Here is a 13,713-nt window from a genome sequence, read left to right on the forward strand (position 1 = left end):
CTGTTCTAGGGATATCTTTGATGAGTTACTAGAAACAGAGAAAAATGCACAGCCACTTAGCATGGAAGTAGGAAGATCAGTTCGTCAGCCTCTGTGAAGAGTAAAACACCTTGTTCCTCCCGAGGAACAAGGAAGGTTCTGAACTTGTGCCAGCCACACAGGAGTTAACAAACAGCTCAGGGCCAAAACAAGAGGCAAAAGGTAGAAATATGGGACGCTCGCTTTGCTGAACATCTGTGCAAGTCCTGGGCCTGAACCACACTTTTAAACCTCGACATCCCAGAGCAATCCTCCTGTGGTGAAGTTTTTATTGTTCCTCAGATAATTTTGTCAGCATGGAGCCTTAAAGAATTGCATCAAGCCACAAGACTACAGCTGCTCATGAACTGGTTTAAAACAAATAGTGCAAAAAGAGACTCGACTTTAAAAGCCCATTCACTTGTGAGAAGTGAGTGGTGAAGATTTACATATCACTTGGCTTTTTTGTTTTTATTGTTGTTTTTTTTTTAATCCGAGAGCAATTTAAGCAATAGATTTGGTAACCTGGCGTGTGTTGTGTTAGTAATATTCACTGGAAACCCAGATCACTGGGTACACTCTCGCCACTCGTCTTTGGAATCACTCAAGCTGATGGGTTTTGACATCCGTGGGTTTGGAAGTGCTCCACTGTTTACCTGTGCTTCCAGGAAACAAACTGTCGGTGCTGTGGAATGTATTGCATACCTGGTGGCAGCTCTGTTGGGTTTGGTTTTTTACACCATTCACTGTCATCCTTGTTTAGGTGTGAGATTATAGATGTGATTTCTTTTGTTTTACAAGTTTTACTCTTTGATTTTCTTCATGAGGTGGTTGTTTTGTGTTGGAGAGGAGAGGTCTCTTCTTTGGGTGTGCAGTATTTAGCACTGAAGTGACATTGTTTGGGGCTGCTCCAGTGTAATTCTGGGGGTAGGTGAACACCTGGAGCAGACTGAGAACAGCAGCAGGAGGTGAGCAACAGCCACTTTGCATCTTCTTGGAGTGAAAGAGTGTTCTGTGTTCTAGCCTTACCTTTTCTGCGCAGGCCTGGGGCATTGTGAAACAGGAGTGATGGGGAAAGGGTCTGCAGGGTAGCACTTGGCACTTGAATTGCTCTTGACTGAACCATGGTCTTGCCTTGGTCTTCTTGTATCCCAAGAAGAGAAGGTAAGAGGGGTTTTACTGCAGCTATGCTTCTGTTCTCCTTTCTGAAGAGCACAGAGCGCTCAAACTGTGAAACTAAAGCAGGTGGAAAGCTTTCAGAAAGCCCATGTTCAGCGTTAACAGAACATGGTTAGGAAGAAGTGTTGTGTTTTATTGGATTTTGAGGCATGAAGCTCCTTTGACAACTTGTTTCAGCAGGGAAGGGGGGAAGCCAAGTGACTTCAGTTTTTCAGCACCTTGGCACTGATTTAGCAGGGGCAGTTTCCTTTTGCTGGCATTTACTCATTTCAGAGACGTTGCTGTTAAGCAGAGTAGTGTTGCTCTTGGTTTGGCCTCTAGTTCTGATATTTTTGCAGCATGAGTTTTAGAGGTGTAAGACTTCTGTTGGTTTGTTGGGTTGTTTTTTTTTAAAAAAAAAAGAAACAAAACCAAACACTTTTTTTGCTGTTGAGGTAATTTCTGGGTTTTTTAAACTATCCTTAGGAGTTTCTCAGGAATAAATCAGCTGAAGCAAAGCAGACAAAAACATCAATTTAGGAGACATCAGGCCCCTTTCATGGACACTTCCACACTTCCTGGCAGGGGGGTGCTACCTTAGTGGCCTCTTCTCACCCCTGTGCACAGCAGGGACCTACAGCCATCAGTAGTCCTCCCTAAACCAAGGGCTTCTGGGGACCCCAGTGTGTTAAAAAGACTGTGACTGAGCTTGCGGTCCCCATTTCAGATGAGCCCAGGGACCTGGTCAGGGTGACATCTTTCTGGTGTCCAAGCTAGGAGCCAACATTTGGTTGTAAACATGACAGAGCGTTTATCTTGCAAGATGCAGCCCGGGTGGGTGTGTATGTTAATTTATTATAAAGCATTATACTTTTCTATTATGGATACTAATTTGGGTAGAACTGCAGGCTGTGGGAAGAGGCAGAGATGTGGGAGCTGTCCTTTGAACTGCTCGCCCCTGCGAATGTGACGGACTGCTCCGGCCAGAGGGCAAACCTGTTTTCCCCAAGCGCATCCTATGCTAGTGCTGTAAATAACCAGTATTCCTGTAGTGGCAGAAGCCAGCTCTGCTTTCTTTTGGGTGACAAGGTTGTTTTTGCAAGGCGCTGCACTCCCGTTAATTTATAATAAAAGCAAACGTTGCCTGACTTTTCAGTGCAGTAATTTTTGTTTAAAACCAGGTTTTGGTTGGGTCAGAGTGCGAAAGCTGATGCTTGAAACCTGTGTTCCTTGTTTTGTGAAAAGTTCTTGCTTATTATTCTAGCTATTAAGAATTTGCAGGCACCTAGTAACTTAATTTAAGCTTTTTCATTTGGCATGCAGCAGCTCAGTTGCACCTTCACCCTGGCAGGAGGGTCCATGGAGCCCCCTCCCTTGCAGAAGCCAGCTTTCTCCGTGTCCAAGAGCAGTGGGGAGGCAGGCAGGTGTGTGATCCTCAAGGGATGCGCTGCCCAACAGCTGAGATGTTCCCACCCCTCGTGCTGTTCCAGCAGCAGGTTCAATAAGATCATCATCGCTCCTATGTGGGATGCCCATCCTGGGGTTTAGGTAGGTGGAGAAGTTCAGTTGCAGTCTGTTAACACTTGTAGGCTCTTCCCCACATGTACAGGGTTGTGGTTAAACATTTACCCGCTCCTGAATCAGCCTAGTTCAGTCCAAGTGTGATTCAGCATATGAATGCAAGGAACTCCCGTCTCGCCATTTTTCTTGCCCCTTCGTTGTTTGCCTCTGGTAATTTGTTCTTGATTTACTCCCCTACTCCATTCTTGTCAATGAACTGGAGCTCATGGCGGGGGATCCCAGCAGAGCCCTGGCCAGCAGGGCTGCACAAAGAGCCTTTGCAAAGCAAGGACTGGCTTCCCAGCCGGGGCAGCAGCCTGACACCAATGCAAGGAGCCAGGAGGAGGAGCGGGCCTCTCCAATGCTGGGGCCATAGCATTGCCTCCTTCTCGCTGCAGCACAGATAACCATCACCTGTGCATCTTCCTTCCTGTCCTGCATCCCAAGGAAGGGCTGAGCCAGCCCAGCGGTTTCTGCTGCAGTCACTCCACATGTGGGGATCACTGTGCCCCAGGGAGGGTGGGCAGGGCTGGGCATAACTCATCTGCTTTGTTTTCTTTTTAATGGAGCTATTATCCCTGTAAGCACCTGCCAAAGAGAGAAAAATGGGGTGCAGGACCCCTGGCAGCTGACTCCAGCCTTGCCTGCCCTGAGGTGGCTGCTGCCGGTTCCTGCCTGCATCCCGACTTTCTGGTTCTTTACACTGTTGATGTGGAGCAGCACTTTTCTCTGTGTTTTAGCAGACCTGTTCCTCTCTATTCTTTACAGTTTTTGCTCTTGGGTCCCCTCCCCCCCCCCTTTTTAAATGATGTGTAGATAGATTTTTGTGAAATAAACACATCTTTATTAACCCTCTCTTGGTTTGAGATCTTTTTTCCATTCTGCCTCTTGGATACCACAGACAATGGGCACCTCTGCTCCCTGTTTGGCACTGTCCCAGAACATCATGTGTGTGTTCAGCACCTTCCCATACACCAGAGATGTGTCCCTGGGGTGAGACCCACCAGTTCCTCTATGGCTTCCTGTGGAGCCTAAGAAGGAGGGAGATGCTCTCCTCTCCCAGGGCAAGGACACACAGGTGCTCCCTGGTGTCTGTCCCCCACACACTCCATCCCATCAGCCTGTTGCTTGTTGCTCTTACCTTTGGTCCAGCACTTATTTACTGAGGTTCACGTGACAGCACAGGGAGGAGCTCCAGCTCTGTACCAGACCTTTAGCCCCGAGGTGCCACTGGGGCTGCATGGGGCAGCCCTGACTCCCATGATGGGGACCTGGGTTGTGGGCAGCTTGTGGGTCTCATCAAAGAGCAGGGGGGCAAAGGAAGGACCCAGGGCACAGGGGTCCCTGTGCTGCCTCGATGCCTGGTCAAGACCTGTGTGCCGACAAGTGCCACCGCTTTGCCCAGTAAGCCCTGCCTCTGGGCTGAGCCCAGGGGTACACACAGCCCTGCTTGCCAAATCCATTTTATTTAATACAAACAACAAGCCGGGGTTATCCCTGTGCCTAGGCTCTGCCCTAGAAGAGTCCTTTGTCCTTCTTGAGCGTCTGTTGCTTCCACAAGGGCAGGCTGCCGAAGGCAGAGCGGCTCATGCCGAAAACAGCCTGGAAGTCCTGGTCAGAGAGGTGGCACTGGGGGAGGAGAGAGGAGGCTGAGCTGAGGCTGGGGGGCTCCCCCCATTCACCTCTCCCCTAGCAGCCCCAGCCTCCTCTCACCTCCTTCCTGCTGGGATCCACACCCCGTGGCAGGTCCTCAGCCGCGGTGCCCACCAGCACATCCAGGGGGAAGACCTCCAGCTTTTCGGGGAGCAGGGGGGTGGTGGCGGTGAAGACCTCTTGCCTGGATGTGAGCGCCTGGGTCGGGGGGAAAGGGACGCATCAGGGCGGCCCCAGGACAGAGGCACCAGCTGCAAGGACATGTCCTTGGATGACATGTCCTTGCAGCTCTGTGTCACCTGGCAAGGGGACGGAGGAACATTCTGCGCCCCTTCCCACCCTTCTCCCTGTGCCACTTACTGAGGTGAGCTGCCCGAGGCTGCTCTCGTCCCCCAGCTCGGCTTTCAGCTCCTCGTAGGATTTCTTATCCTGGAAGGTGACAAAAGTGCTCAGTCCCTGGGCAAGGACCAGGCAAGCTGCTGCGTGCACCCTGCCAGTGCCAGCTGCAGCCAGATCCACACCTGGGCACATCTGCAAAGGCCCACCTGGTCTTTCCAGCCCCCCTCCATGACTCACAGCCCAGTTGAGAGGGTCCCAGGCCAGGAACCAGCCAGTGAAGGTGGGAGGCTCATAGCCCTGCTTCACCACAATGATGGGGGTGTCGAGGTCACGCCCACTGGGGTGGCTGCGCAGGTACTCCTGCACCATCATCGCCGCCGACTCCTTCTCTGACTCACTGGCACCTTTCCCAATCCAGAAGAAAACCTGGAATGAGGACATCATGTCTGCCACTGGGGTGAGACCGGGCCCTCTGGGGCCATGACCAACCCATGGCTGGGGGTACATGGGATCTGTCCCCAGGGAAGCGCACCGGGAGTCTATCTCATATAACCCTGGAGTGAGGGGATGGAAAGCAATTTCCTTTACCAAGCAGGGGCTGGCCAGGGACATGGTGGGTTCCAGACTCCCATCCAGCCATCTCCAGCTGCTGCAGGTCCTACACCCACCCTGGGGACATTGGGATCAAAGGTGTCCCCCACCCCATACCCCTAAGCTAACCTGATCCCAGGTGTCCAGCACATAAACATCATTCTCCTCCAGGTCATCCTGGGTGAAGTCTACAATCTCCGTGGCCAAGAAGGTGCCTGTCTTGTTGGAGCACTCAAAGAGGCGGGGGGGCACGGAGGGGTTCTCTTCCTGCAGCCTGGTGGGGGGCATTGTGGTAGTGGTGGTAGGAAAGGGGCTCACCCCACTTGGGAACCGGTAGACCATCTCATCCCCAAGGGTGTGTAGGTACTGCCTGTACCTCTTGCTGTTGGCATACTGGGACTTGCCCCCCAGGGCCAGCCAGAACTCGGGTGGCTCCTGTCCCTCTGCAGTCACCAGCTTCTCTGTCTTGGAGATGATGTCAGCCACTGTCTTGCCCATCTCGCGCTCGTCCCCGCTGCATCCCTGCCAAGCAAGCACAGGCGCTCCGTCACCAGCCCCAGCGCAGGGAGAAGAGGTAGAGACATGTTCTATGGGGGTGTCAGCACCCCCGCAGTGCCCAGCTGTACCCACCTTCCCATACCAGAGGTAGCAGCAGCCGGAGGTCTTGAGCACAAAGACATCATTGGAGTTGAGGGAGGAGGCGCGGACGGGCACCTCAAAGGCCTTGGTGTTGAACTCATTGGTGCCGTGCACGTGGAAGAGGCGGGTGGAGGGTGTGGGCTCCGTGCTGCCTGACCGCGAGGTGCCACCCTGGAGGGACAGGGCAGGAAGGGGAGGTCACCACCGGCACCAGCGGCTCCCCGCTCCCCGCCCCGGCACCCCTGCTCACCGCGTACACCACCATCTTGCCCTTGAAGATGGCCATCAGGTGGGTTGGCTCCTTGCCCATGGTGACACGGACCTGCACGGGCTCGTTGTTGTACTTCTGGTCCAGGATGACGGCTTGGTAGGCAGAGGCGGCCAGCTCGTCTGTGCTGGCGTGGCGGCCCTGGGCAGGGCAGAGCAGGGCTCAGTGCCCCCCGCAGCCCCCTTTTCCCTCTTGGGAATAGGGAACCCTTGCGCCAATCCCATGGAACCATGTGTAGGGCAGAGCATCCCCAGTCCAGGGAGGTGCCCCCGTCCCTCACCATGGGTCAGTGACATGCAGGTCTCACCTGCCAGATGTAGATGATGCGGTTCACCTTGGGCCCCACGAAATAAGTGTAAAGAATCAGGTAGCAGTCCCCACCATAGAAATGGCCCAGCCACCTCTTGTCCACAGGCACCAGCTCCTGGTTCTCCACACGCCAGACCTGGTGGGAAAGGGACAGGGATGTGCTGCTACCAGGGCTGGTGTATCCCCCTGCCCTGCAGCCTCTGGGCCCCACAACATCCCCCAGTGCAGCCCAGGGAGTGCCCTGAGAGGATCCCACATCCTGCCCTGGCCACCCTACCTCCACCTCCCCAGTTCCATCATCCACCATCTTCTGCTGGGCAGCCATCTGGGGCTTGGCGTGCAGCGTGGTAGCATCGAACTTCACCTGCTCCACTTTGGCTGTGAGGAAGGTGAGAGGGATGAGCCATACCCCACCAGTCACGGGGTCCCCATAGCCCCCAGCCCATCCCAATCCACGGAGTCTTACAGCTTCAAAAGGGGACACTCACCCACTTTGCCTGCAGTGTGAGTCTTCCCCAACCCACTAGTCTGGTTGGGGACGGTCCACTTCTGGAAGAGCTGCCTGAAGATGGCTGACTCAGATCCATCATTTTCCGTCTCCACACTGGTGCTGGCCGGGTAGTTCTTGGCTTTGATGAAGCCCTGGGGAGATTCAGACCCTGAGTGTGAGCATGGGGTGCCCAGCACCCTGGGGAGCACCCAGGCTATTCCACCACCAGTCCCAGGCACAGCACCCACCAGTGCCCTGCTCATTGCCTGCTGCTTCTCCTCCTTGTTGGCGTTCTTGCCCTTCCACACAAAGATCTTGAGACCTCCTTGATCAAGGATGTAGCAGTCCTTGGAGGGGACACAACAGCAGAAATTCAGAGTTTTGGGGCAAATCCCACCAAACTGGCTTTTGAAGGGTTGAAGCTGTCAAGGAAATTGGGCACCCCCAAGCATGGAACTGGTGACACACCTCATGCAGCAGCATGTCTTGAGTCAGGGGTCGAACCGCCACCTCCTGTATCACCAGATTCCCGCTGGCATTGGAGACACTGGCAGGGGAAAAAGAGAGGGGGAGGGGTTAGAAAGAGGGCTGGAAAACCCCCTCCCCATCCCCACCTGATGGTGGCAGTGTTCCCATCCCCTCCTTCTTGCCCTGCCATGGTGGCAACCTGGCTTGCATCTTGCCCTGCCTATTGCCATGAGGAGGGACAAAGGGGGTGTCAGATGTGATGGGGCCATCCAGGGACGTTGCCATTGCATCCAAAGGTCACACATGCACGAGCATCTCCCAGTCAGATACCATCCCTGTTGGTACCAGGGGTTCCCCTTGCTCCAACAGCATCCAAAGGATCTGTACCCACCCCTGTCACTGGCCTTGACCCCTCTTGCTGTGTGTTCATGGGCACAGGAGTTGTGTGACACAGCAGAGATGGGTGCTGGGTCCCTCTGGCACCCTGCGAGATGCCCCCATGGGTGACTAACACCCAGCAACTCACTGGTAGAGCTTGAGGGAGGACTTGAGCTTCTGGTCCACTTTGTCATCAGGGATGGCCGCCTTGATGTCCCTCTTCTCACCCAGCACATGCGTGAGCACCTGCATGAGCCCCGGTGAGGCGGCCTCGTCTTCCCCATCCACTATTCCCACCTTGGCACGGCCTCCACGCTCCCGGTCACGGATGTCCTTGGCCAGGGTCATCGCCTGCTCCCAGGGGAGGAAGTGTCAGCCCGGATTGGGGAGGGGGGTGGCTTCCTCCTCCATGCTCTGGGGAGGAGCCCTGGGACCCCCGTCCGAACCTTCAGCCGCTCGTTCCGGTTGCTCTCAGGACCGTTCCACTGGATGATGAGCTGCCCCAGGTCCAGCAGGAACACATCCCCCTGGTTGAAGCTTTTCCAGCTCATTTCCACCTGCCGTGGGAACGGATTTGAAGGGAGAGATATTAAGCAGCAGGGTCACCCTGGCTCCACAGCCCCCACCTGCCCTGGCTCAGTGCTGATGCCTCCAGCCTGTAGCTCCCCTTCCTAACTCAAGAGTGGCTTCTGGGGGGTGGGGATGCTCCTGAGGCAAGGCGGTGTGGCCACGCACCCATTCTGTCCCCTGCTGGGTCTGTGGAGGCCCTGGACTGATCCAGACCGCAAACAGTGTCTCCTCATGGCTGAGGATCCCCCCATACTGTAACACACCTCTCCTGCCACCACATTCTTCTTGCCCTTCACATGCAGCAGGCGCTGGATGTTGTAGGTGTTTGTCTCCACGTGCTTCATTCCCGAGGCCACGCCACCCTTCTTATAGCTGGAGGGGATGGACACGGCGTCAGCCCTGAGCCCCCCCTTCTTCATCCAGTGGGGTTCCCCTCCCACCTCTGTGCACAGGGACGTGTTCAAGGACCCCCACCCCACCCACAAGTGTGATGAATGAAGCAAGACCAGTTCCAGATCCTCCTTCTGCCTCCCCCACCCCACTGGGACAGGGCTGTCCCCATCACCACTGGGGATGTCCCCACAGGGAGCATGCAGAGGACCCCTTCCCACCGTCACCCACTGTGGGAGCAGGTCCATGGGGGTGACCAACGTACATGAGTCCCTGTTTGAAGTAGGCTCGGAAGGTCTCGCTCTCGTGGCCCTGGACCTCCCGGTGTTGCACGGCCACCGTGCCCAGGTGATCGTCCATCTGGGTGGTGTAGATGGCGGCCGCACCCTGCTCATCCTGGCTTGACTCCTTGCCCAGCCAGTAGTGGATGTCGTAGCTGAAGCTGCTCCCACTCTTGCGTGTCTGCAGGACACCAGTCCCTGCTAGAAGAGCCCCCATGTCCCCAAGCTCCCCTGGCCAGGGACACCCCTCCCTGCACCCCAGCATCCCCCCCCAGTCCCCCACACGCCCCCAGGCTGCCCTACCGACAGCAGGACATAGCAGTCCCCCTCGTAGAAGTTGCCATAGCTTTTGGTGGGCACTGGCACCATCTCCATGTTCTGCAGAAGGAAAGGAGATGTCAGCGCAGCTGCAGACCCCCTGCCCCAGCCCTGCACACCCTGCTGCCCCCACCCCCAAACCTGGGTGGGTTTAACCTGGCACTGACATCCCAGACTGAGGCACTGAGCACACAAAAGACGGGTCTTCCCTTCCTCACCCCCCCCAAACACCAGTGATGGGTGCCCCCATCCCTACCTCGATTCGCCATATCTGGATGCCTGGCGTGGTCTTGTTGAGCGTCCTGCTGACTTTGCTGCTGAGCTCCACCATGATGTTGCAGGCAAGGGGACCTGCTGGGGCATTGGCAACACCCTCGTTAATGACAGGCAGTGTCATTAAGAGCTGGGATGGAGCCAGCCTGCCATGCCACCTGCTGCCCTGCCACTTCTGCAGCGGCTGGGCCATAAACCGCCATCCAGAGCTGCATGGAGTAAGGGACCCCTCCAGCACCCCGGTGACAAGCAGGTCTCTTGTTCCCTCAGCACTGCAGCAGATGGGGGCTATTGTGCTCCATGACAGGGTCTGAAGTGGGGAGGAGCAGGGTCCCCTGAGCACTCTGGTGCCCTGTGCCTGGGCAGGGCTGTGCAGGGCTCCCCTGCTGAGTGCCACCACTGCAGGTATGTTCTGCTCTTCCCCAGGGCCAGCAGGAACTGGCCCTGCTCAGCCCTGTCCCGGCATGGTTCAGCACACGATGGCACGGCATCACATGGCCACCTGCACACACACACGTATGTACAAGCACACCCTGCCCGCTCCAGCCCCCCAACTCCCAAAACCAGTGCCAGATCCATGCCCACCAGTAAGGGCATGTCCCAGCCCCACAGAGGTGCTGAGCACGCCAGGGCTCAGCTTCGGCGCTGCCAAGGTTGCCTTCAGCCATGTCTCCCATGCCAGTGCAGGGAGAGCCAGCAGTGCCCAGCAGAGGGGCCTCTGCTCCCCCAGCCTTGCAAACCCCAACCTGGTCCCACTGCGCTGTCCCTGACAGCATCCACATCCCACCCTTCACACCCTGCATCCCCCCAGTGCAGCCCCAGGCTGGAGCAGGGGTGGGTGCCTAAGCCCCATCCCTAGGCCACCACGGTGCTAGGAGCTGTGCTGGCTGTGGGTTGCGCTGCCCCCCATGCCCACCCTGCGGCCCCCACCCCAGCCCCTCACCTTCCCCGCAGAGCTGCCACAGGTGAGCGCACCGAGGTAAAGTGCTGGGTGCCACCACCCAGGGGACCTTTGTCCCCTCCTGTCCCAGCCTATGTTCACCATATAAGGGCAGGAACAGTCTGGAGTCAAGGTTCCCATGGCCCTCCAAGGCTTTGTGGCACCTGAAGAGCCCCGTTACTCATGGTGTGATTGTCCCCCAGGAGCTATTGCAGCACAGGGCACCCCATGGCACCCTGCCTATGGGCGTGCTGTGCCCTTGTCTGCTGCCATTTCCAGGCCTGTGTCCCCCTTGGCACCAAGCCCACAGTGATGGGGTTTTGATGCCTGCCACACAACCAAAAGGTTCCCAAAAGTGATAGCAACAGCATGAACCAGGCCATGAGGGTGCATCAGCCACAAACACAGAGGTGCCCTGATGCCATGGGGATGGGCTCTGTCACTGCCCTCCATTCAACAGTCCCCCAAACCTCCAAACCCTTCCAGCTGTGAAGCACTGAGCCCATGCCTATGAGGGTTTTTTTTGTTCCTGCCCCCCAGAAATACTCCCCAAAGTGACGGCTGATGTCACAGGGCAGGGCTGCACTGCTGCCCTCCACTCCCCACATCCCACAGTGACGGGGTGTTGGTGCTACCAGCTCAGAGGCATCAGCAACGCAGCATCATCTTCCCAGGTCATCCCCTTCCCATCCCACATGCCTTCATGTCCCATCGGGCACATCACTCCCCTGCACACAGGACTGTTCCCAGGATGTGCCACATTGGCAGCTAGAGGCCAGATGTCTGCTCACTACCTGATGGGCTTTGCTCCCTGTGCTGGGGGTCTCTACAGCCTCATCCTTGGGGATGGGAGGGAGGCACAGGGATGTGGTATGGAGCAGGACACAGGGCGGCGGCACAGCTAAGCCCTACTCCCTGTCCCATGCCCCCAAGTCCAGCCCCAGTGGGTGGTGTCTGAGGATGGTCTTGGCGTTGGCAGAGAGAGGACTGGCGCCCTGCCCAGTGGATTTCAGCCCCAAAGGTGGTTTTGGGGGCTGACCAGGGGGTACATAAACCGGGGGGGTGTGGGGGGGTGGGGGTGGGGGGGGTGAGGGGGGTGGGTGGATTGCAGCAGCAAGCAGGCCCCCAGGCTCATCTTACTCTTATCTCTTCCCCAGCCCTGCAGGATTGCCTTATCTGGGACACCCTGCTGAGCCAGCAGCCCTGGCCATGAGCGCCAGGAGCATCCCACACCCTGTCCATAACCCTGGTGCCAGGCCTGGGTTGTGGTGAGCCTCAAACCCTGCCTGCCTTCCCTCCCGAAGGATCCCTGAAGTGATAGCAATGAGCCAACCCAGGCCATGGAGGCGTCAGCCACAAACAAAGGGCCCTGATGGCAGAGGGATGCGCTCTGCTACTGCTGGACCCCTAAACACCCATAACCACTCCAGCCAGCTCCCACCCTGTGCACCCACACCAGCGCCCCCCATGGGACCTTTACCCAGCTGCAGAGCCTCTGGAGGGGTGCAGGGTGGAGGGTGACACCCTGGCGGCCACGCTCCACTCCGTGTCCCAGGGCGGTATCCCTCCCGACGGTACAGCACGAGGGGGGACCCCAAGCCAGCCCCAGAGCTCTCACCCCCTCCCTGGGCCCCCAGCCGGACACGCTGGGCCACTAATGAACTCAGTAATTAGTGCAGCCATGGGGGAAGATGGAGAACTCTCTAATGAGGGGAGGCACAGGGCCAGCAAGGCTATGGAGGAGGCAGCTAAGACACCCCCCAGCACCCCACTGCCTGTATGCTGGCAGCAGACTGCACAGGGTGGGTTATGAGTCGGCTCCCCCCCCAGTGACCTCCAGCTCTGACACCTTATTTAGAGGACAGTGAGGAAGGAAGCACTTGTGAACCCCCACCCCATCACGCCCCAAAGCTGGGAGCAGAGCACACACAGTAAATTCTACCCCCTTCCCCCCGCCCTTTTCAGGGGTGGGAAACCTCCTTCTCCCAGGAGGAGGGGAAGGAGTTAGGACAAGGGTGTCATGGCAGCAGGGCAGAACATCACTGTGCCCCCTTGGAACAAGAGGTGAGCCCCCACCAACCCTGCAGCCTGAGGGTGCTCGCCCAGCACTGACCTGCAGCATTCCACAGCTTCCCAGGGCAACTTAAGGGAATGGGCTCTCTGCCCTGTCCCCCCTCCCCCATGCACCCCATCAGTGACCCACACGCATGCACACACACTGACACAGGACTCCCCTTTCCAAGATGGTTTGACAGCTTTAATCACGTGAAGGCACTTCGATCTGGTCCCCCAGCCCTCCCCCCCCCCCACCCCCCAAGGCTGCCCAGGGTGGGGCTGCGCCCCCCGGGTGCTGCAGCACCCATGGGTGCTTGCTGGGCAGGGGGGTTCGCTGGTGCCGTTTGACTTGTCTAATATAAAGTGCTGAGTTCAACCCTCCCGGAGGGGAGGAATGAGGCCTGGGGGCGGGGTGCAGGGGTGTGGGCAGGCCTGGGGGGCACCCCTGCCTGCCCCCCAGCACCCAACACTGGGAGAAGGGCAATGCTGGCATGAGCCAGATGGACAGCACCGCAGAGCTAAAACCCCTCACATAACACCCCCCCCAATACTGCCCCCCCCTTGCCTGGCACAGCGGTAAAAAGGCACCCATAATTTTTTTTGGGAAACCGTTGGTTTTCCCCCTAAAACGATACTCGCCATTGTCCATATTGCAATGCTAAAAACGGCCTGGCCGGGCTCGGCCCCCCACAAACCCTCCCTGAGAGCCCCTCAAGGTTGGGGGCACCCTGGCACGAGCCTGACCCCACAGGGGTCAGGGTAACCCCCAGCCTGCAGGGAGAGGGGTCCTCAGTGCCTCCCACCCTACCCCAGCTGGGGGTGCTGGGGTAAGGCTGGGGGGGGGGGGCACACTAATGCTGGTAGCGGGGTGTTGCACCCCCGGGGGGTTGCAGCTTTTGGTGAAGCTGCAGATGGATGGGGAAGGGAAGTGTGCCCCCTCCCATCGGCGACTGGAGTGGCTCCCATGATAACGTATAACTGAAGGGGAGGGGTAAGGCCACCAGGCCCCCCCCCG

General features: G+C 57.4%; 2 protein-coding genes across 6 annotated transcripts in view; one reads left to right on the forward strand and one right to left on the reverse strand.

Annotated features, from left to right (window-relative positions):
• Positions 1–165, forward strand: part of USP37 (ubiquitin specific peptidase 37) — a 33,125-nt gene extending 32,960 nt beyond the window's left edge. For all 3 annotated transcript variants that reach the window (XM_057430197.1, XM_057430198.1, XM_057430200.1), the window contains one exon: positions 10–165. In XM_057430197.1, the coding sequence (XP_057286180.1) occupies positions 10–97 (88 nt within the window). In that variant the 3' untranslated portion in view covers positions 98–165. The remainder of the gene's footprint in view (positions 1–9) is intronic.
• A 3,972-nt stretch (positions 166–4,137) lies between these two features.
• Positions 4,138–12,203, reverse strand: VIL1 (villin 1). 3 transcript variants are annotated; one of them, XM_057430203.1, is made up of 20 exons: positions 12,124–12,203; positions 9,687–9,781; positions 9,416–9,490; positions 9,097–9,293; positions 8,705–8,813; positions 8,318–8,428; positions 8,020–8,222; positions 7,494–7,572; positions 7,274–7,372; positions 7,024–7,177; positions 6,813–6,913; positions 6,534–6,671; positions 6,209–6,367; positions 5,950–6,129; positions 5,696–5,841; positions 5,449–5,593; positions 4,966–5,154; positions 4,750–4,818; positions 4,450–4,587; positions 4,138–4,365 (listed from the first exon to the last, which is right to left on the reverse strand). In XM_057430203.1, the coding sequence occupies exons 2-20, from the start codon at positions 9,759–9,761 to the stop codon at positions 4,252–4,254; spliced, it is 2,481 nt and encodes an 826-aa protein (XP_057286186.1). In that variant the 5' UTR covers positions 9,762–9,781; positions 12,124–12,203; the 3' UTR covers positions 4,138–4,251. The 3 variants fall into 3 exon arrangements, with proteins under 3 accessions (XP_057286186.1, XP_057286184.1, XP_057286185.1); XM_057430201.1 differs by lacking the exon at positions 12,124–12,203 and adding an exon at positions 10,647–10,816; XM_057430202.1 differs by lacking the exon at positions 12,124–12,203 and adding an exon at positions 10,647–10,816 and having other exon boundaries at positions 9,687–9,784.
• Positions 12,204–13,713: the final 1,510 nt, after the last annotated feature.

This window comes from Pezoporus wallicus, unplaced genomic scaffold (genome assembly GCF_028554395.1).
Source record: "Pezoporus wallicus isolate ANWC-B61680 ecotype Strahan unplaced genomic scaffold, APGP_CSIRO_Pwel_v1 contig_5261, whole genome shotgun sequence".
Classification (NCBI taxonomy): domain Eukaryota; kingdom Metazoa; phylum Chordata; class Aves; order Psittaciformes; family Psittacidae; genus Pezoporus; species Pezoporus wallicus.